Below are 23,172 nucleotides of genomic sequence, written 5' to 3' on the forward strand. Positions count from 1 at the left end.
GGAATGGCTGCATTTCAGAAATTAATTTTATTCCCGGCATTTCTCAATAGAGAGGATGGAAAAAAGGATTTCTGGTGCATCCAGTTTGGGGTTAAATCAGTCCCTGGGAGGACTGCAGGGCTTCTTTGCTATGCTAAGGAGCACAGAGAGTTGTTCCCCTGGTTCTTGGTTCACCTGCTCCTGGGTCCCTCACTCTCCCCCTTTCTAGAGGACCCACAGTTCTATAGAATAACCTCCCACAAGTATTGATGTAGACCAATTGGTGAGAGCTTTTCCACCTTGAGTCTCCTCTACCATCAAGTCTTATTAAGTCAGCTTCTTTTGCCTATTGAGTCTAAGTAATATTAACTTCATGTAGAACTCACACGGGTTAAAAAGAAAGCACTGATTCTGCCTGAAGGGTGCTCAATCTGAACTGGGCGGGCATCGTGTTAAAACTAGAAGGGTGCTTACTAAGTAAAATCTTTGGGGGATGTGCTTCATGAAGAAGAATGCTCAGCAGGGTATCATTTACAGCTCATGGTGTGGCTTCTAGTGCTCCACGGTTAGCTGGTTTTTGTGCACCCCCCACTCCCCTCCAAAGCACATACTGCTGCTTAGGAAATGTAGCTTTCCTCTGCACAGGCCAAAGCATGCTCCCCCCACCCCCCCACCTGCCCTGGGGGTATGGGGCAGGTCATCCAGACACCCAGCATCGCTCTTGAGCAGCTCCGAGGAATGCTGCCCTCTGCTTTGAGAACCGAGCCATTGCTTTCCAGCCAGGTCTTCCATAGAAGTCCCTATAGCAGCAGATAGCATCATAAGGATCTTGCCCTCCCTGCACCCTCCCCTTCTCTGTGCCAACTCACAACTGTCCCTCCTCCAAAAGAACAAATTCATTTCCTTCCTGTGCCCTGATGGGAGCCAGGGGTGGTGGCTGTAGGGGTGGGTGGGGGATGGGGGCATGTTACTAATTGACATCATGGGTGGATGCCAGTTATGCCAGAATTGAATTTTGTGGACTGCCTGGAGGAGGAGCAGGAGATGGCTCCGGAGGGCATTTAGGACCATCGTAAAACCAATCCTCAAACAGGAAGTTTTGTGTTTTAGCTACAGTTTTCTTCCCAGGTGAGGAGAGAGAATGAGCTGAGATAGAGATGGGGCACTCAGATATGGTGATCCAAGAATCCAAAACAGGGGTCCTGCCTCTTTAGGACTGGAGTATGGGACCTGAATGGGGCACCAGTCAGAACTGTTCCATGTGGCTCCAGAAACCAGTAGCGACACCAATGATACTTCTACAAAGGAGCACCAACCTAGGCAAAAAATGAGCAGTCTGTCTTCATGCCCAGTTTCCTCCTCCTTCCCTGAAGCTTGCTTTCTCACCCAGGCCACTCTCCCATGGAAAGCCAGCTTCAAGGAGAGGAAGTGATATCAGTCCTTTACACCTTAGCAAGAAATGGTGCTAGAATAATTTTACTCGGGATATTTGCAGTTCCCACCTTATCGGGAGTGTGCAATGGGAAGCTTTGTTCTCCATGAAAGGAATTTCTGGCACCAGTGGGCAGGTGGGGGAGGCTATTCTACAAGGTGCTTCAGGGTATCTGGGAAATCATGCTTCTTGGCGGTTGACCCTGTCAGCAGGTGAATGAATGCCCAATGAGGCCCTTTCTTCCTTCTTCTGGACATGGCAGCCAAGAACAACAGATAGTTTCATATTGTGTCATGAAGCTCTGGTGAGACACAAACTGCCCCTGAGCTGCTGGGCAGGGTTGCTTTTCCAGGGCAGAGGCGGTGGAGAGAAAGAGAGAGAGAGAGAGAGAGAGAGAGGACCCAGACATGGGGGATATTTTTAAGGGTCTGCTGCCACTGGCCTCTCACTTGTCAGGCCTGAGAAGGAAGAAACATCTCAAGTTTCTGAGAGTCTAAGCACTGCAGGAAATACTGATCGGGGGGAGGGAGGTTGATTAATGCCTGTTAGTGGGGAGCACCTGCCCTGCTCCTCCTTCTCTTGGCCATCTCCCTGCACGGGGGCTCTGGAGAAGAATCTGGATCTGCTCTTTGTGGCTCCAGCTCTGCAGGGATGGGAAGCATAAACATAATCTCGAAGGGCAGAAACAGGCAGCCTCTGGGCCACCACATAGGACATGTTTCTTTCCAATGCAGCTTTTCTATGAGCAATAAAGCTGGTGTTTAGATCACCATCTGCCTAGTTATGGCAGGACAACCCAAAGTGGAAAAACAGCCTGTGTGTGTGTGTGTGTGTGTGTGTGTGTTTCTCTCTCAGTTCATTCTGAACTTGGGCAAGGAAGCAGGGAGAGATTTATGGACTGCCTAAGCCCCAGCAATGCCCAGAAGGGGAGAGACTCACAGTCAGCATCAGCACACACGATGCAGGGGTTTTTCCCCCCAAGCTCCAGCGTCACCCTCTTCAGATTGCTCCGAGAGGCAGCTTCTTTAACCAACTTTCCAACCTTCAGGATGAAAAACAAACTGGATGAAACTTTGGATGGGGCCAGACCTGGTTTGAACATTTTGGACAAGCCTAGGAGGCAACAAGCACAACGTGGCCAGGGATTCTCTGCCTCTCCACCTAGGTGCCTTGGGCCATGATGATGCCTCTCCACTCCTGTGGCCTCTCCCCACATCTCCTCATGGATCAGACTTTGACATCACTGAAATCCTCCATCTGAGCTGCTCCACTTACAAGGGTGGAGTGGGAGCCTTTGGAAAGCCCAGGGATTTGCCCACAGCCACAGAGCTGGCTAGCGGCAGAGTCAGCTAGTCACTAGTCCTGGTGCCCATCCTTCCTGGCAGCAGGCTGGGACAGCCAGTCTGGTAAAGGGCTCAAGGGGACCCAGGGGCAGTTGTTCCAACCCTCACTCGTGGGGGATGTGGTTCCCTGTGGCTCTTTGGTATAATCTGAGGGAATCTCAAAAAGTTATGGTTAATGGGGAAGCTGATCTTCAGGAGAAGGAGCCAATTCTCTGGCAACAGACTCAGGACTGAGGCTTCCCCAGGGCTAAGAGAGAGGACTGGGACATTCACTCACCAGCCTCCTTCACGTGCCTGAAGGGTCTGCCTATCATTCCACACATTTCCAGAGGCTAGGCTTGGCCCATCCCAGAGCAGGCCCCCCAGATTCAGAGCTGGGGAGACTCTCAGGAGACCAATGCGCACATGGACACCTAGAGCCAGACAACTAGCGAGAGGCAGGGCTGGGCTCTTCTCGGGCTGAGGCTGCCCCAAGACTAAAGCATGAGTGCATTTCAAAAATTAGGGGATCCCTGGGTGGCTCAGCGGTTTAGCGCCTGCCTTCAGCCCAGGACATGATCCTGGAGTCCCAGGATCGAGTCCCACATCGGGCTCCCTGCATGGAGCCTGCTTCTCCCTCCGCCGGTGTCTCTGCCTCTCTCTCTCTCTCTCTCTCTCTGTGTGTGTGTGTGTTTGTGTGTGTGTCGTGAATAAATAAAATCTTTAAAAGAAAAAAGTTCAAAAATTGGCCAGCTCACGGGTGATGTACTGAATGACGTTTGAAATAGTTCCGCGGTGACAGTGATCGTTCCCAGAGAGTGACAGAAGCAAAACTAGTGTGCCACAGGCTGGCAATTCCTTGTGGGTTGGGGTGTGCTCTCCTGGCTGGATGTAGCAGGCAGACCTAGGGTGGGAAAACACCCCCCGCCCCCCACTGATGGAGATGCCTGCCAGTTGAGCAATCTCTAGGACCACAGAGACCACTTTCTTGTCCTCGAGGTTAGCTGCGAGTGAGAGCACCAACCCCCTGGACCCATGGGCAGCCCTACAGACGCCTAGAGAGGGTTCAGGCAGAAAAGCCAGGCAGGGGGAGGAGAAGGGATGACTCTGCTATTAAGAGGGGCAGCAGCCAGAGGGCAGGAGCCATGCCTGGCACCTCTCTGGCCCCTCATCTCCCCAAGTCAGGCATGGAGCTGCTGCTCCATTGGGCATGCTGAGCACCCACAGCTATTGTGACACCATGCAGGGGCCCCTGACTCGGCTTCTCTAGCAATGCTCACTCCAGCCAGCAAACGAGGGTGGAGGCAGTACTGACCAGCAGGCCACAGGAGGGGGCTCAGGCTCCTGGCTGGACCAAATTAGTGGGGAGATGGGGACTCATACTACTTGGGAAGCGTTTACTCATTTCTCTCTCAGAATATTAAAAATAATTCCACACACAGGTGTGTAGCACTTAAAAGGAGGAGAGTTTACATCTTCCCCTACCCTGTGTCCCAGGACCTGCCCAGAGGTGGCCATAGGAAGAATTTCTTGGGTGTCTCATGGACAATTTCTGTTTCTCTCCACACACACTCTTCCTAATACTATAGCTATGTTCCCACGGTTTGCTTTTATTGTGCTGCAACCAGATGGCAGACAGTTTTCCTTATTGGAATGGCTATAACACCTCGTCCAGAATGGATGCAGTAATATGGCAAAACAGGTCCTTGAAGGAGGCTCGTGAGAACATCTCTCTAAGTAGTTGCTTTGAAATGGAATTCCTGAATCTGAAGATCAGATTTGTGATCGGTAGAACAACATGGCCCTGTGCCTCGGGACGGGTGCGGGTGAGTGCCTATCCTCCCACAGCCTCCATTATACCAGATTCCAATTTTTACCAATCTGACAGAAAAAAGGAGACTCCTGACTTTCTTTTGAATGTGCACTTGCATTTCCCTGATTACCAATGAGCTAGGTCAAGCTTATTGGATGCTTGGTGTTTCTCTTCTCTGAATTATTCACTGTCCCACCATTCTGTGTGCTTTGTCTGTTTGTTTTTCCTTCTCATTGATTTTTAGGGATATTACGGATTTTTAAGCCTTGGAGAGCTGTATAAATTATGACTGTTTTCCTCCCAGATTGCTATTTATCCTTTAACTTCGATTGTGGCGTTGTTTTTCCTATGGATGCTTTACATTTTTATTTTATCTTATCTACCAATCTTTTCTTCTAAGGCTTCTGAGTTCTATTTGATATTTATTTAGTTTGGAAACTGGACCAGTGTCTTTAATGATTTACTTTTTTTTTTTTTAATGACTGTTATGTACTAAAATGTGGTCATACTTAGGGTAATAATTCATCATTTAGCTGCTCAAAGGAAAAAATACCCTGGTCTCAGATCATACAATGACTGCTATGTTGACCAACAGCCAGTGAGGAGAGTTACCTCGGTGGACCCCGTGAAGGCTATCTTGCTGATATGAGGGTGAGAAGAAATTGCTGCTCCCACCGTTGGCCCAAATCCTGGCACGATGTTGACCACTCCTGGAGGGAATCCGACCTGGATGGAAATCGAGGTGGCATTCAGAACAGGAGATTGGATCAGTGTCTACCACAGACCACGCTTGGGAGGAGAGACCCAGGGCTGTAGGATGTCCACAAGCACCGTGGCATCCTCACTGGGAAGCCAGGGCCCCAGTCATACAGCCACCCCAGGACCCAGACCCAGGCAACCAGTGTGAGTGCTGTGCCTGAGTGAGGCATACATCCACCCTTCCTTCCAGGCAGCTCTTCATAACCCAAAATGGTGTCTGAGCAAAATGGCGGTGAGGCTCCACAGTCGAGCACCATTCTGTGCACGTGCTTAAGTACCTCTGTGTGGATCTGTCTATGCATATGTATTCTCGGGGAGAAAAGAGATACCTTGGTTACAACCTCCCAGGCTCAGAGTCTCCCACAAAAAATCCTCTCTGAGCCTCAGCTCCCACTCTTTAAACCTGTCCTATCAATGTTCCAAATGGCAACTCGGTATCACTCCCTCAAAGCTCCTGCTTATTGAACCTGAGCCACGCCCAGAGCCGGCGTACCCTGATGGTGGGGACTGCCGCTTCTTTCAGTCAAGCTTCCTGCTTTACACCTGTGGCCTCTTGGTTAACCAAGGACACCACAAATGAATGAGGTGGGGGGGATGCTATTTAATCTAATATCTAATGCTATTAAAACTGCATGATCTTAGGCAAGATTTTAGGACATGGTGCAGGAGTGAGTCTTTCGTTTCTCTAGGTGCTGTGTGTTAATGGTCGTGACCTTAGAATCTGTGAGTCTCATTAATAGAACATCATCATGTCCTCCATCACCAGGCAAAGGGAGGTGCAAAACCTGTCAGTTCCAGGCGGCTGCAGCCTTCCTTCTAAGTGGTAAAGGTCATGCTTCCGGATCGTATGAGCCCAGCTGAGAAGTGACATGAATGAATCTTTTCTCCCATCCCTCTTCCCTTCCTGTTTCGTTTTTAACCTCTTTGCTACATACAAGTGGGGCACAGATGCACTGAAGCGTGTTGCCAGGTGTGTCTGGAAGGAGGTGTTTCTTTGGGCTGAGTGTTTTCCGACAAAGTGGCTGCGAGGGCAGGGCTTGGGGAGGGGGAGAGGACACTTGTCCCAGAGTCCCAGAGCAGAGCACTGGTGGGGAGGCTTGGGTGAGGGAGTCCCCCCTTTGGTGCAGCCCCTTCAGTGGGAGCTGGCAAGATTACCCCTCCAAGATAAAAATGGGCCATTTCCTCCACCACAAATGCAAGGCCCGGAGAACCTCCAAAGAGTTGGCTCCCTCTCCAGTGACCCTGCTGCAAATTCTCTAGACAAAACATTTGCTCCTAAACCATAGGTTTGAACCCATAATAAGAGTTAAGTATTCTCATTAGGATCAGTGGGAGGAATGAGTTTCTTCTAGCTCAGTGACCACAGGCAGGAGAAAGAGTGTACAGTTGCCAAGTGCAACACAGGAGCCATTCCCTTCCCACTCGGCTGTGAGCAGGCTGGCACTGTCACGCACAGCTCAGCTCCACGGGGCAGCGTTATCTTGTGACAGTGGCCTGGTTCCGAGGAATGGGAATATTATCAACAATGCATAATATTTTCTTTCTTTTTCAGGTGCCTTACCTCTTTGATCAGAGAGCCCAGATAAAGGGCAGTGAGGGGAGTCTGCTCCGCTGGCTTCACAACTATGGTATTCCCACAGCAGAGAGCAGGCGCCAGCTTCCACACCAGCATCAGCAGAGGGAAGTTCCACTACAATGAAACACAGAGGAACTTGCGGGGGGTGCGGGGGTGGGGTGCCTGGATCCACCCTGCACCTTGTCCTGGAGGCCCAGCAGTGTCTCCATGCAGGATATCTGTTTGCATGGTCTAGATCTGGGGCATAAGAGGTAATATAGGGGTGTGTAAAGATCAGAACTGCATTCCTACCCGTACTTCCTAGACTGTGTTCTAGGAGATGTTAATAAGTAGTCTTTGCAAAGAGGTTTCTGCTGTATGTGCCCTACATCTCCTCTTGGAGGTTTATGATGCCATCAATGAGTTAAAGGATCTGAAAAATACTGCAGGAGTGAGGCCCGCCCCTCCTAAACTCAGATGTCACAGGACCTTTCTCTTCTTCCAGAATAACATACGAAACCCCCACTGAATTGCTATTTGTTGAAATTCAGTTTGAGAAATGCTTTTCCTGTCATCTTTCAACTACAGAGGCAAGGATACCAAAGTCATTGTGACAAGAAGCCTAACAGCCACTGAACAATAACTCTGTTCCAGGTCCTGTTCTAGCCACTCACAAACACTTAACTCGTTTGATCCCTACCCATCCATATGATACAGTCATATTATCACCTCCATTTCCAGATGAGGCGAAAGTGACTTGCCCAAGATCACAAACTAGCAGGTAAAGGCCAGGATTCATAGCCTGTGTCCTCTGCTACACTGCCGAGTACTCCGAGTAGTATCTTTGATGAGGCAAAATGAAGACAAGCATCTCTAAGACAGCAGGTAGCTTGATTCTAGCTGTCCCTCAACCACTCTCACTCCAAAGGAGTTCCTTTGGCTCCTTATGTTCCAAGGATGCCAAACATAAGAGCTCTCTGCAAAGCTACACCCACAGGGCTGGCCGAGGGTGACCACCTCATGATATTGCCATTACAATTCCTCCCCCAGCTCTGTCTGGAATTCCTACCTCTAGACAATAAACATAAGATTCCAGTTCCCAAGGGCCAATATGCTCAGCTAAATGATGGCAGGTATTGTTTTGGGTTCCCCCGACTAATGATCGGGGTCGCCTCTTCTTCCTGGATTCCCCACCCCCTTAGCACACAAATATCATCATCTCTCCTATCCAACAAGCAAATCCATACCTTCCCTTGGCTTCTGTCACTTCCAGCAGCATCCTTCTTTCCCTTTGAAGCTTCTTGGAAGAGCTGTGCCCACATGCCCAGATCCTCTTATGTAAGTCCCAGCAGTGGGACTTCCACTGCACCTAATATCCTGACACCAATGCTGGTGAGCAAATCTGACAGTTGTATTTCTGTCTTTTTTATTCCTATAAAGGAAAGGCCCCTGTTGACCATAGTCTTTTTCTGGAACTGTATTCCATTCCTGGGATGCTCCTGACCCTAAATGCTCAGACTTCTCAGTGGGATCCCCTGATAGTCCATGGGATTTGGCCCCAGGCCCTCTTCTTCTCCCATTCTGTACCTCTCTCTGGATAACCCCCCTCCCAACTTGTTGGGCAGAAACACCTCCGTCGTGACCACTGCCTATGGGGTAGCTCCAGCCCTCACCTCTCTCTTGAGCTCCAGCCCCAAAGATGCAGATGCCTAATGGAACTCTTTGCTTGGCTCTTCCACTGGCCTCTCTACCACACCTGCCCAGAATGACCTTCAGCTTTCATATCCCGCCACCTCAACCTACTTCTCCTCTAGTCTTCCTCAAATCAACCAGCAACACCATCCACTCAATTCCAGCCAGGCCTCACCTCCAGCCTTTGATTAGACACTAAACTCTACCAAATCAAATTGCCTTACGAGCTTTCAAATCCATGTTTCTGCTTGCAGCAGGAGCTCCTCAAAGAGTTCCTGTCCTCTCATTTTTCTTGATGGAGATTCCTTCCTCAGCCTTTTAACTGCCCTGCAAGTTCCTCAGGAGCAAAAGGCCAGGCCCTTTCCCTCCATGGTTGCAGGATCTGGTACCCTGGGGCCATGCTGGGCACACAGCAGGCTCTCAACTGTTGGTAGAAGGGATGTAGCTTCCTTCCAAGGTGCCACATGTCTGCCCAGCCTCCTGCCCAGGTACTGCAGTGGCCTGGGACTTCCTTTGATAGATGGGCAGCATCACCACATTCCCTGGAACCTGCCAGGCTCTCCACTGCCCAGTGAATAAAGTCCCAGGCCCTTGGCAGCCACAGCCCATCAGGTGCCGGGCTGGTTTCCCCTGATGTGTGCTCCTCCTCTTCCTCATCTTGTCCTCATCTAAGTGTGGCCTCACCAGCTATCCTGCTGTTGCCCTCCAAGTAGCTCAGGCACCTGGAAACCTTCACATAGACCATTCCTACTGCTTAGATAACCTGTTTTCCTATTGAACAACTCTTTCTCAAGGCCCACTTAAGAGACGGCTGCCCTAGAGAAACTGGTCATTCCTGAGCCCTCTGGTTGCAATTCACAGTGCCTTCTGCTGTACATCAGGAGTCAGCCCCTTGAGAGCAGGAATAGGATGGAACCCATCCTGGTATCTCTCAAGTATCCAGCCCCAGGCCACAGCGCAAATGTTCGGTTAACTGTGCTGTGATCAAAACACACCAGAAACTGGTTCTAAAGACTACAGGGGAGTGGGGCAGGATCTACATGGATCTATCTAGAAAAGTCACCATACTTACAGGAGTGATGGCCCCACATACACCTATGGGTTCATGCCTGGTGAAGCACACAACATTGTCATCTGGAAGAGAGGTAATATGGAGAATACACTGGGATTCACCTATAAGGATTTTACGTAGCAAAAAGATGAGAAAGAAACCCAGAAGCCCACAAAGGTGTCAGCTCAAAGTCTTGTCTAGTCCACAAAGAAATGATCTTTAACTCAATTTTCAAAGTAAAATTCCTGGGGCATCTGGATTGCTCAGTGGATTGAGCATCTGCCTTTGGCTCAGGTCATGATCTTGGAGTTCTGGGATTGAGTGTTGGGCTCCTGGCTCAGCAGGAGCCTGCTTCTCCCTCTCCCTGCTGCTTGTGCTCACTCTCTCTCTTTCTCAAATAAATAAATACAATCTTTAAAAAAGTTTTAGAAAAGTAAAATTCCTTAGGAGAATAAATTGCCACAGTGCCACTTCTTTTACAATAGGACAGGGTGCCTTGGGAGGGAAAAACCAGGGGTGCTCTGAAAAGGCTAGCTGGAGCAAAGAGAAGACAAAGCCCCCCAAAACCAACGCTCCTCCCCTCTCCCCCTCCCATGAGGCTAGGAGTCCTGTGTTCGTTCACCTGTGGGGATGGTCCTGCCCTGTATTTTGTCAGCCCACCCTGCAAAGTATCTGAGGGTTTTAATACAGCCCTCCAGATCGATGAAAAAGGCATGAAGGAACGGCTTCCCCGTGTCCATCGTTTCCAGGGTCTGCAATACAAAGACAACATCTATTTCAGATACAGTTTCCTTTTTAGCCATCAGGTGGTTAAGGCTATCGGTGCAGGAGAAGAGAGCACAGTCCTATGACACTGCGCGCGCAATGTTCCCCGTGTCCCTTCAGAAAGCAAGACACTCCATTTCCTTTAAGACCTGTCTCAGATTGTCAAGGATGACTTTTCTTTCAAAACACCCCAGTCTAGGGGATTGGCTAAGGCATGGGCATGTGTCCCCATGAAGAACAGCAGTAAAAGTCCGATTTGGAGCCTCGCTGGGAAAGAAGACACGGTCTTTGTATTTGGTCTTCTGTCTGGAGCACAGCTGTCTCAACTGTGTGGCCTGGCCACAGGGGTTTGTGCACTCCCAGGGGGCTCTCGTGAGTTTGGCTGCCTTTGGGGAGGCGGGAGAGAGCGTTCTCTTCCTCTAGCAATAAGGGGTGGGGATGCAGGTTCTTCCTTCCTGGCTAGGCTGACCAGTGTGGCTATAGAAAGAGTGACAGAGCCCCCAAAGGGTAGTGCCACCAGCACAAAGGCACAGTCCTCCCCAACTGGGCTGCCGAAGCCGGATGCACCGTTGGAAGGAGTAGGCTCGTCCTTGTGGTGAGGGAGGTGATTACCCAGGGCGAGTGTGCAGCCGCTCAATGGCAGGATTCTTTTCTATTTCCAGCCCGGGTTTAAGAGGACTCCTTTGTCCTTCAGACAAGCGGCCCCAGTTGAGCTCGGCGCTAAAACCGCCTGTCATCCATCTCTGCAGGAAGTGGCCACCCTGACACATAGCCTGGGGCTAGATTCTCATTTTAGAGTCCATGCAGTGAGCTGGTGATTCACTGGGGAAGAAAGGCCCCTCCACGTGCACCTGCATATGCCTCATCTCTGGCTTTGACACCTCTGTTGTCACTTCAAGGTGTCCACACCAAGGCTGAGGATACCTAAGGTCACCAAGTGGAACAATGAATTTGGGGCGTCTAACTTCTAGCCAGCACAGTGACCACTCCTTAGGCTGCTGCTCCAGGACATTTGCATCTAGGAAGACTGCAGAATGGCTACATAGGGTGCTCCAGGAGACTATCAGAACTTTGCTTCAGGGAGGAGCCAAGCATTCCTAAACAGGAGCAACTGCTCCCCTCACTGGGCAGCAAGCCCTCAAATCCCTCCCTGACTCAGTTTCCTCATCTGTTTAATAATAATAATAATAATAATAATAATAATAATAATAATAGTAATAATAGGGGTACTTGCTTCATGAGGGCTGGGGTGAGGGCTAAGACAGGGCCTGCCCACAGGAAGTGCCATGCTAACTGTTTCATGATGACAGTAAAAGCTGTGATGATTATGATCATCTTCCTTTTTGGCGATCCTTACTTGGGGACACCAAGGAGACAGGACTGTGAGTTGCTGAAGGTTACAGGGCTGGTCTGAGTCTGTTATGTATTCCTGCACCCCCAGCAGATGCTGCTCAGGCCACGGTAACATCCAGTCACTGTATCTCTGGCTCCTATTAAGTTAAATTCCAAGTTGAAACTTGTTTTCCCATGGGAAACCCAACCGTTGCAAATCATGCCAAAAGGCCCAGGACCAGGCTAATCCTGACAGTACCTGCGGATCTGTCAGTGGGACCAGGAGTTTATTCTTAGCCCTTTTCTGGGATAGGACAAGGAAGAGAAAGGCAGGGGACCATGGCATAGCCTGCAGGGCATTCCTGCCTCTAGCCCTGGCTTACTTTCTCTGGCTGGATAACCTTAGACAGGTTCCTGAAACTCTCTGGGCCTCGGTGTCCTCATCTCTGCATTGGGATCATCAACGTGCAGGCCAAGTGTCTAACAACAAGCCTGGTCCACGGTGAGTATTCAGCAAACATTGGCTCTCTTTTGTTATTAATTTGGGCAAGTTTGCTTCCCAGAGTGACAACATGAATTTGCCAGGTTGGTTCTATGGAAGCTGTCCAAGCAAAACTGGGATCATAATGAGTGTAGACAGGAAATTCTTTTTAAGCATAAAAAAAAGATTCACAGATGAGTGGACAGGACTGGACCAGGGAAATCAAGTGTAAGTGTCAGCTACCGCTTGGGACTTTGAAACAGTTATTGCGGCTGGACCATGAGTAAACCACAGCTGGTCTCGAGTTTACTCCCTTTGACATTTTAAGAGAAAAACATGCCTTCTGAAAAATTGACACCCTGTAACTTGCAGATAGAAAAGAGTGAAGAAAAGGGCCCCACGAACCTGCCCTGAGACTCCGTTCGTGTGCCAAGGCTTAGAATGAGGAGGCCCAGAAACAGGGCTTGGGTTGAAAATAGAGTAAACAGGGAGGGCCCCTATTTGGAGGCTTCCAGAAAGAGCACCTGAAGAGCCAGAGCCTGAGCCCCAGGTGCCTCCAGAAGGGGAGCAACGTGGGGCTGCCAGGTCCCCCACATCTGTTTCTAAACATTGAATACAGAACTGAATACATAGCTCTGTCAAAACCACTGAGGCGTCCAGAGAATGTGATGGAAAGAAACACTTCGCTGCATGACAATGCAGGAAAACCCTATGGAGGTGGAGGGTGATGTGGTCCTGGTTCAAAGAACTGTATTTGCCAGTCATTCTCTTGTTCCTTTCATGATGTGGCAAAGAGCTGGATCTCGTTTCTCGTGGGCAGCAAGGTCCCAATGACAGAGGCAACTTGCTCTGTCTATCGCAGGACCATGGGGCGGGCTGAAGGCGAAGGTGGCTCCCCAGCCCCTGCTCCCTAAGATGATACTGACGCTTGGGGACAGGGTGGGGAGGGGTGCCCAGGGCACATCCTCTCCCGCCTGCTATTAGCCCCCACGGACATTGCAGACCGATGAGCTCATGCTGGGTGAAAACAGAAATGTTTTTGAAAAAGCCAGTCTGGCAGCTTGAGAGAGCTGAGGCTGGCTCTCATTGCAGGAAGAAGCCAGAGGCTCCACGGACAGAAACGCTGACCCTGAGAGGGAGCCGCCCTCGTCCGGACTGGGGGCAAACATGCTGGACTGGCTGACTGGGCGAGAAGGCAGGGGAGCTCAGCTGTCTGTGCAGACGCACCCTCGGGGCAATGCACCTAAGAGCAGCACCCCAGATACACAGTTCCCCCACTCTCCAGCCCCAAATCACATATCCACAGGCAAAAACAATTTCAGTGTCCTGGACTATGTGGTCTCCACGTAGGTAGCTATTCTACTACTCGTTCCAGACATCAAATCAAGAGAAGAGGGAACTGGGGTGCCTGGCTGGCTCAGCTGGTTAAGTGTCAGCCTTTGGTGCAGGTCACGATCTCAGGGTCCTGAGCTGGGATTGGAGTTGAGGTCTTTCACACCCTAAGATTCCCCATGACCAGGCTACCCTGCCCTCACCATCACTCCACACATGCTCACCACTGCCCAATTCAGGGGTGAAATGGGGTCATTTTTAAGTTCAATGGGAAATATTTTCTATATTAAGTGGTGGCATCTATTTTAATAAGTATTTGAAAAAAATATATATGCCAGCACATTAAACCTGTAATTTCATGGATCCTGTCACCTAGGATGAAGTTAGACTTAATAATTAAAGAGATTTCAAGTAGGAAAAAAAAAGGTTAATTGGGACGCCTGGGTGGCTCAGCACTTGAGCATCTCCCTTTGGCTCAGGGCATGATCCTGGAGTCCCAGGATCGAGTCCCACATGGGGCTCCCTGCATGGAGCCTGTTTCTTCCTCTTCCTATGTCTCTGCTTCTCTCACTGTCTCTGTCTCTCATGAATAAATAAATAAAAAATCTTTTAAAAAAAGTTAATTTCATAAATGTACAGGTAGGACCAGGATATGGCCTCAATCATCCGGTGGGCCATGATCCTCCTGAGTCTGGGAGCCACCAACGCAGCTGAACTTCCTCCAGGCAACTTCTTGGTCAAGAACAAAGGGGGGGGGGGGAGGCAAAAGTCTGACTTCAAAACAGAAAGGGTTTGGAGCTAGAAGGTGTGGACATGTGCCTCCTGCCAGAGAGCTAGACCTCAAAGGACCCAACACATCTACCTCCATACAAAATCAGCACCCTGGATCTCCCCCAAGCCCCATAGGGGGCCAGGTGGCCCCACACCTGCCCTGCCGCCTGTGTACATATACTCACAGCCAGGATGGCGCGGTCCCTCTCCACAAGGTCAGCCAACTGATGTAACAGCCAGCCACGGCCCAGGGCATCCAGGCGGCGCCAGGGTGAGCCCCTCTGGAAGGCGGCATGTGCAGCCTCCACCGCCTTATCCACATCAAGCTGAGTGGCCAAAAACCAGAAAAGAGTGTGTCACCTCTTGTAGGAACTGCGTTTTGGGAACTCAGCAGTCAGTTTCAGAGGCTAGTAGACACCTGCCTCCATCACGCTGCAGAGGAGGAGGGGTGGTGGTGGTCAAGGTGGCAGCTCAGTTTGAGATCACTGGACCTGGTCGGGGCTTCCAGGTGACTTTTTGCATCTTTACATCATGTATATTTTTCAAGATTTCTACATCGGCCAAGTATGAACTTCCCTTCTGATTATAAAAGCGTGTTAAAATAGCTTGTAAGACAACCGACCTTAATTATTTTTTCTTGGTGACCCAAATGGGAAAAGATTTTCCACTTGCTGGCTCAGTTTGGACACACACACACCTACAGTTCATCAGTTAGGTGGGAAATGTCTGTCTTGGCATTTTATTCAAGCTGAGGACTGCGGTCCACAAGTGAGAACAGGGCATGAATGCTTCTCGGGATCTCAGAACTGACCACATCGGAAAAGTCCACAGACAGGGAGGATCTGGAACTTTTCTCTTCTTCAGCCTCACCTCCACCCTACCCCCCCTCACCCCGCCCCTACCCGGCGGGGCAGAAGTATTGCACCATTCCATGGGCAGGAACTGGATTTTCTGTGCACCCATAGGAGAACCACAATGGAACCTTCTTCTTAAAAGGAAAGAAGTGAGAGCTGTTTAGAGCTGTTTAATGTCACTCATTCTTATTTCAGGAAAATGAGTTAAGGCTTGGTTGCTGATGAGCAGTGGCTCATGTCCCAGGCCTCGCTGAGCCTCATTTCCCTAGGGAAGTGTATATAGCAGGCAAGGGCTGCCGATGCAGTTAAGAGTGATACTCCACCAAGATCCTGTGTCTCCTTGTCCGAGGCTCTGGGTTGGAGGCCGGGGCCTCTCCAACTGCAGTGGACGGGAGAGCCTCTGTTTCTGGGTTCTCAGAGCAGTCCCCCAGACCAAGAGAAAACCAGAGCCTGGAGCAGGGATCTCATTCTCTTCCTTGATAACTGGGTACTGCACTTGGGGATCACCCACTAGGAATCCTGCTCCACATCATGCCCCCCACGCCCTAGCTGCCCCACGTCCTCATGTCATATAGAGATGAGCTCCTTGATGCTACTATCTTTGTAAACAGAGCTTAGCTTGAGGTACTGTGCATATGAGAGTCTGTACAGGTAGAACCACTGTGTGGGGGGAGCTGCCTGTTACAGAACTCTCACTGGTGGGATCAAATTCAAGCCTATTTTACAGGTATCTTTCACCTTGCCCATATTCAATGTTACCCATACACTTAGAAGAACATCGGATGATTAGTGGTTGAGGAGAGGTTTAGACTTCTCTTCCCTCCTTAGAAAATCTTTACCTTCAACCTTTCCTCTAATGGCACATATATTTAAAAGATACTTTCCGGCTTTGAAATGTATCAAGGATACATCCCAGAAGTCCCTTATATATATAAGTACATACATCATTACAAAGACTGTAGCTTTCTGTGATCATTTCAGAGAAATCTGGTGATTGCATGATGTTATTACCCCCGCATGACTTGTTTAGCAAGTCGTTTTCCCTTTAAGGGTTTGTGTGTGTGTGTGTGTGTGTGTGTGTATGTGTGTGTCTCCTGCTAGAATGCTGCACTTGGTGAAACATACCAGCCGGAAATGCTTTCTGGAAAGATGGTTTCATGCCTCCAGGTTCAAATCATTGATAAAAACCTTTCCTTTAGCCATGTGATGAGGATAGTGAGGTCATCCTTATAGATGGGGGAACATCTATCAAAGGAGAGTGACTCTGCAATGGATCGTCCCTAATTGATCCCATTCTGGGCCATGTGTCTGAGAAGGAGCTCACTTAGGTCCTACCCCAAGTATGGGCCAGGTCTGTCTTACAGCTAAGCCAAACCATCTCCTTATCCTTTAGTTATCTGTAATTTAATTACTCTGGGGGTGGGGGTGGCAGTGGGGGAAGCACTCACCTTATCTCCTTCTTCTACTTCACATATTTTTTCTAGAGTTGAAGGATTATATGTGGCAAACTTTTTTCCACTCTTGGATTCGTGCCATTCATTGTTGATGAATATCTAACCAGGAAAGGAAGTTGTAATGCATTAGGGCTTAAATCAAAATCGTATCATTCCAACATGCTGAGGACCTTAGGTAACGTCTTGTCCTCCCTCCTCTGCCTCCTACCCACCTGCCCTTTTATAGACGGGACCTGGAGGGGAAATGGAGTCACATGCCCAACCAGGAGCACACTCAGAATTAGAATCCAAGTCTCCTGACTTCTAATACATTTTCAGAGAATTACTTGTCATAATGAAACTAAAATCATTTAGACAATTTTTTTGTCTCTCTCTTTTTATTTATTTTTTAAAAGGTTCTATTTATTCATTTGACAGAGAGAGAGAGAGAGAGCACACATGCACACACAGGCAGGGAGGAGGGGCAGAGGGAGAGGGAGAAGCAGGCTCCCCGCTGAGCAGGGAGCCCAATGAGGGGCTCCATCCCAGGACCCCGGCGTCATGACCTGAGCCAAAGGCAGACACTTAACTGAATGAGCCATTTAAAGCATTAACATGGATTCATGGAGGAAGAGCTGAGTTAAATAGTTAAAGGGTATAAGTTAAATCCTACACCCTCATCGAGTTTGGGGGAATATTAAATAGGTTCATACATATAAAGTGCCAAGGGATCACCTGCCCCTGAAGGGTAGGTCAGCAGTGAGCACTCCTTCTGCCTCCTCCCTGCCAAAATCCTCAGCCAGGTTGCCGAGGAACTGGCTTTCTATAAGAATCTTACTATATATACTCCTTAATCTTCACCGGTATACATTGGTACACCTCCCCCATTCTCTTTAAAATGCCTATTTTTATGGTGGCCTTACTAAAAGCCAGTGTTGGACTACAAAGATAACTATCTGGGCTGGGAAATGTTCTGGTTGTATGAACAGATGCAGCAAATAACCATTTATATCTAAAACCAAAGACTTCACCCACAAAAATCACTTCATTCAGAGCCTCAATTATCTAGAACACAGTTGAGAATAAGGACGTTAAAAATAAGAAGACATCACGAGTGAATGAAAAAGAATTCACAAAGTTCCCATGCTGAAAGGTGTGTGCTGTTTACTCTTAGTTTAGTCTGCTAACTGCCTTTGAAAGGCACCATATTCAAGGAGAGGGCCTTTGGAGAAGAACCAGGAACAGAGGTGACAGATAATGTACAAAACGCATTTTGACAGTGTGCAGGGCCCAGCTACCCAGAGGGGACAGACAATCTGCTGCCATACCGCCTTGGGACAGCGACAGCGTTGTCATCACAGCTCACAGCCCACAGAGACCCCAGTCACAGACACGGGAAAGATGCTTTAGAAGCCTTTCCATCAAACGAAATGCCATCAATAATTTCTAAGTACAGAACTAGCTCATCGAATTCCGTTTCTGTATCTATATGCATCTCTTTGCTTGTCTTTGAGTCATTTAAAAGAACCGTGTCACCCCAAGGGCTAATTTCAGTTACTGTGAGTTTTATTCATTTGGAACACTTGACTCCCCAGTGATGATAGATGAGAGGGGAGACATCTCATCCAGTGTGCGGCTTGGTTACTGTCTCCGTCCTGGGCTCTCCTGTAAAAACTCCAAGACTCACTGGGAAAGAAACTCAGTCTAGGGGAGACCGTTTTGATCACTCTTCCCGGGAGAGTGGGAACAAAGCACGGAAGGCCAGCTCTTGCCGGGCAGGTGGGCAGAGGCACCTTGTCCCCCGTGTGGGATCCAGAGCTGAGAGCATCCCTTGCCTATAGGATGTGCCCATCCGACTTCTGGAAGCTCAGTGCCTTCACCATGAGGCCAGGCCCCCAGGGAAGCACGTGGAACAAGCCAGGCTACAATTACAGGTTTATTCTTCCAGCTGAAACCAAATCCAGGAGTTCACTCTTGCCATCCAGCAAGTAATCACTCGGTAACAGCGAGAAATTAATAAGTGGAGAAGAGAGGTTCAGTTAGCGCGGGGAGGGAAGTGCAGCCAGAGAGAGAGGCCTCTTTGTCGGAAGATGAAATTTCGTGGGTTAGAAAATACAGACCATCAGTGAAAACTGCTGATTCTAGATCCTTCCTGGTATCAATTCCAAGGGGGAGGGAAAGTGAGGAGATGGTAGAAGAGAATATAAATAAGGAGGATGGAAACAGATTGCAACGATCAGATGTCTATAATACTTCATCTCCAAGCATGTTCATTCCTCAAAGAAAAAAAATTACTTGGTCAGTCATGACATTAATCTGTAGTCCCTTCTTACCAGAGACATTAAAAAACAAAACAAAACAAACCAGTCAGACTCCTCAACCCTAACCATATTTTCCCATCATGATGTTGCCAATTTAGCAAAAAATTTTTTTCTGTATACGACGCTAGTAAGTAATCTTATAAGTGGTTTCTATTGTTGATTTCCTCCCCACTAAAGCAAAACAAAAACACAAATAAAGAAAGGGTCAGTAAGTGTGGCCTACCAATCATGCTGCCTGTATTGCATTGAGCCCCAAACCAGAAAAATGTGCCTAGAAAAAAAAAATGTTCTCCTCGACTTGTGAATTGGTATCAGATAAACCTTACAGAGGTATAAAAATTAGGTTATGGAATTCATATTTTACTGTAGGAGTGGAATGGCATGTTGTCCGGGCTGAGCCGGAAAACCACAACTGCTCAGAGGAGCCCGGTGCCCCGGGGTGGAGGTGAAGGTGGTGGCCACTCAAGCAAGGGCTGCTGATGTCAGTGACCATAACTTCCACCGGACTTCAGCTAAACTCAAGAGAGTATGTTTTCAGAACGGGAGATTGGAGGGAATTGTATTTCTTATAAAAAGGGATCAGAAAGAGGGTGTTTGAGTGAACCAGAAACTCCTAAAGAGAATCTCTGTCAGTGGAAGAAACTTTCAAAGGAAAGGAAAGGATCGCCCTAAAGTGAAAGAGGCTGCTATCCTCTGAGATCTGGGGGTGGGGGGGCTGGGGGAGAGGAATGCTGAAGGCGACCCTCCCCCCACTAGTGTCACAAAGCAGAGCCAGTGTTAAAATGTGAGATCAGGGGTGTCTGGGTGGCTCAGTCAGTGAAGTGTCTGCCTTTGGCTCAAGTCAAAATCTCGGGGTCCTGGGATGGAGCCCTGAGAATCTGGGGTCCCTGCTTAACAGGGAGTCTGCTTCTCCCTCTCCTTCTGCCCCTCCCCCTGCTCATGCTTGTTTTCCCGCGGCGCGGGCGTGCGCTTTCTCTTTAATAAATTAATAAAATCTTTTTTTAAAAAACGTGAGAACAAATGAAGAAGCTGTGACAAGGCCATCCTTCTGGAAACTGGACTTATCCTAGGAAATGGTTCCCCCCAAAACTGGGGCTCGGATCCACCATTTCTGGCATGTCCTCCATTAGCAAGAAGCTCCGTGAGTCCCATCTGAAAACTAACAGGCCTTTACCGGCTCACACACTCCACCCCTCCCCACTGCCTGCTCCAGGGCCTGGGTTCTGCAGTTCTGGGTTTCCTGCTTCTTTCCCAGGCCCCGTCTGCTGTCTCTCCAGCCAGAGGCTCCCTAAGCGTTGCTTGCTGGGGTTGTTGTCCATCAGCCACCACCACACAGGCTGCCTGTGCCCTGCTGCTGTTAGGGGTAGGCCTCAGTGGTGGTCGGCCTGCAGGCCAGGAGCAAGGACAGAGCCACAGGGAAGCAGGTACAGTGGCCTGGTGTCAGGCCATAGCAGCTGTCATGGCCTGAGAGCCCCTAAGGATCTCTATCTCATTGCCTCTCCCCAGTCTGTTCCACTAGGAAGAGGGGGCACGCAGCAAGACAAGAGACACTGGTCGCTCTGCAAATCTGCTAAGATCCTCCTCTATATCCACTTGCAGAGCAAGAAGGAAACTTCCATAGGTGGCTGCATTGCTCTGAGAGGCCTCAAAAAGGTAAAAAGGCAAAGGACACTAACATGGGCAATTTCTGGCTTCTACATCAATTAAAAAAATAAAACAACCTCATAAAACAAAAATAAAACAAAACCACACCACCACCACCACCACCACCAGGTCAGCATCTGAAAAGATGTAGGTACTATTCTTACTGTCCCCCGAACTGGTGATGGAATTTTCGCTCTGAAGCTGATACCACTAGGGAAACTACATTAAAAATAATCTCCAGCGTTCATGGCAAGAAGTGTCTTTGTTGATTACGGAGCCCTCTGAAAACAGTTAATTTAAAATGTCATGTGATCAGAGGCAGAGCCGACATGAAGTGCCAAGAGACCAAAATCTGAAGGCCACACATAGTGGCCTGCAACTTTCTCCGCTTGATTAAAACTATTTGAGGGACATAATTGCTACTTTTGAAAGTAAAATTGATGGGGAAATTTTCTCAGCGCTGCGCAGGCAGCTGGAGTTGGGAGCTAGGGATAAGATGCAAATTAAAAGAAAAATGAAAAGGAGGTTAAGTTGGGGAAGGAGAAGCCAGCCGAGGCTCCGGCCCCAGGGCACAGCCTCCAGCCTCCAGCCTCCAGCCTCCAGCCTCCAGCCTCCAGCCTCCAGCCTCCGAGCAGCTTCGCGGTGTCCTCCCGCGGCACGCGCTCCCTCCCGGCCGCCCTGCCCTCCGCAGCCCGGGCTCCAGGCCTCGCCGGCTTCCTTCTGCCCCGGGCAGGTGATCTCACCGCTCTGCCGACGCTCCGGCCTCCCCGGCCCGGCCCGGCGCAAAACAGCGGAGACCGCAGGGGCGCGGCGCGGTGGGGCCTGGCCCCCCGCGGCTCCCAGGCCGGCCTGGGCGCCCGCGGGCAGGGAACGCAGTCCCCGCGTGTGGGAGCCGGGGCCGCGGGCCCGGGGCAGCCTCGCCGGGGCTCACCTTCCTACCACCTTGGGTCCACTACGGGGGGCCTAGCGCGGAAGGCACGAAGCGCCGCGGCGCTCCCGAGGACGTGGTTCTGGCTGTCTCCGAGTCGCCGCTCCGCAGCGCGCCCCGGGCTTGCAGGCCAGCCCTCGGTGTCCCCGGGCACCCTCCGGCCCTCCCGCAGCCCGCCGCGTTCAGCCCCCGGAACCCGGCCGCAGGGCCTGCGGGGAGGCCAGCGAGCCCGCGGCGCCGCGGCCCGCCGCTCCGCTCGCCTCCCAGGCGGGCCCGTAAGGGCACGTCGGGGCCGCGGCGGCCGCAGCCACCCGGCAGGCTCGGAGGGGCAGCGCGGAGCCCCGCCGCCCGGGAGCCCGTGCCCTGCGGTGCGCGGCGGCCGCGGTCCCGCCCGCGCCGTCCCGCCTCCCCGCCGGCCCCGAGAGGGCCCGACCCGGGCGCGGAGGCTCGGGTCCGCGGCGCGCGGGGCCAGCCCGGCACCAGCCCGGCACCAGCCCGGCACCTCGGAGGGAGCGCGGCGGCGGGGCTCCCGGCCTGCGGACTCCCGGCCCGCCGCCCCGCCCCGCCCAGCGCCGAGCCGCGACCGTCGGGCAGGCTGGGCGCCCGCCTCACCTTGGTGAACTCGACCTCCAGGCTGCGGACGGGGCGCGGCAGGGCCGGCGGCTTCCTGTCCGGCTGCCCGTTCTCCACGGCCCCGTTGGTGGTGGCCATGGCTCCGCTGCGCTCCCCGGCCCCAGGCGCCCGAGTCTGCGGCGCGGGCTCCGGCCGGAGGGTGCGCAGCCTGCTCGCGGGGTGACAGCTCCGCGCCGCTTTATGGAGCGACCCACGCCTCCCGCCCGAGGGGGCTGTCTAATTGGCTGCAGGACCGGAGGAAGGGAGGGCGGGCGGGCGGGCGCGGAGGGGAGGGGAGGGGAGGGGGCCGGCCTGCCTCACCCCACCCGCCCGCCGCCCCTGCGGGAGTCCGGCCACCCCCCGCCCGGCCACCGCGCCGCGCTCCCCCGCCCCGGGGCCGCCCCTGGAGGAGCGCCCCGGAGCGCCCCCGGGCTCCGGAAGTGCCGGGGCTCGGGCAGCCGGCCGGGGCGCGGAGTGGGGGCGCCGGGGGCGCCCGGCTCTGCCCCGCGGTCGGGCGAGCTCGCCCGGCCGCACCTGCCGCCCCCGGACCGCCGCGGCTCAGCGCACTCGCCCGGCTTCGCGTGGCGCGCCGGGCTCCGGGGATGCGCGCCCCGCAGCCGGGAGCCCCGAGGCGCGTCGGGGTCTGCGCGCCCCGCCGGGCGGCCCCGCTCCGCTGCCCACGTGCCTGGGCCTGGACGCGGCCGCGGCCCGGCTCGCCCGCTCGCTCGCAGGACGGGCGCCCGCCGCGCCCCCCTCGGCTCCTGCTGGCACCGCCTCCGGGCCCGGCTGGCCCAGATGGCCCGGACTTTCCCTGCTGCCCCGGGGCCTCACACGCGGAGGGCCGGGAGGCCAGGACAAGCCGTCGGCCCTCGCTGGGCCGCGCCGGGCCTCTGACCTGAGCGGGCGCAGACCGCACTCCAGCCGGGGCCCTGGGTGCAATTATTTTGACTTTTAAAATGCATGAATTATACCTCGATTTAACAGAAAAGAAAGAGAAAGAAAGAGAAAGAAAGAAAAGAAAAAAAAGAAAAGAAAGAAAAAAGAAGAAAAGAAAGAAAAAAGAAAAGAAAAAGAAAGAAAGAAAGAAAGAAAGAAA

The 23,172-nt window shown here is 51.5% G+C and overlaps 1 protein-coding gene across 1 annotated transcript in view; it reads right to left on the reverse strand.

Moving 5' to 3' along the window:
* The window catches only part of ALDH1A3 (aldehyde dehydrogenase 1 family member A3), a 37,704-nt gene extending 15,385 nt beyond the window's left edge, over window positions 1-22,319 (reverse strand). Inside the window, exons 1-8 of the mRNA XM_041753277.1 lie at window positions 22,077-22,319; window positions 16,587-16,691; window positions 14,470-14,610; window positions 10,226-10,355; window positions 9,625-9,686; window positions 6,867-6,995; window positions 5,159-5,272; window positions 2,351-2,453 (exon numbers count right to left, since the gene is read on the reverse strand). Of these exons, the coding sequence (XP_041609211.1) occupies window positions 2,351-2,453; window positions 5,159-5,272; window positions 6,867-6,995; window positions 9,625-9,686; window positions 10,226-10,355; window positions 14,470-14,610; window positions 16,587-16,691; window positions 22,077-22,175 (883 nt within the window). The 5' untranslated portion in view covers window positions 22,176-22,319. The remainder of the gene's footprint in view (window positions 1-2,350; window positions 2,454-5,158; window positions 5,273-6,866; window positions 6,996-9,624; window positions 9,687-10,225; window positions 10,356-14,469; window positions 14,611-16,586; window positions 16,692-22,076) is intronic.
* Window positions 22,320-23,172: the final 853 nt, after the last annotated feature.

The sequence above is a fragment of the Vulpes lagopus genome, chromosome 4 (genome assembly GCF_018345385.1).
Source record: "Vulpes lagopus strain Blue_001 chromosome 4, ASM1834538v1, whole genome shotgun sequence".
Lineage (NCBI taxonomy): Eukaryota > Metazoa > Chordata > Mammalia > Carnivora > Canidae > Vulpes > Vulpes lagopus.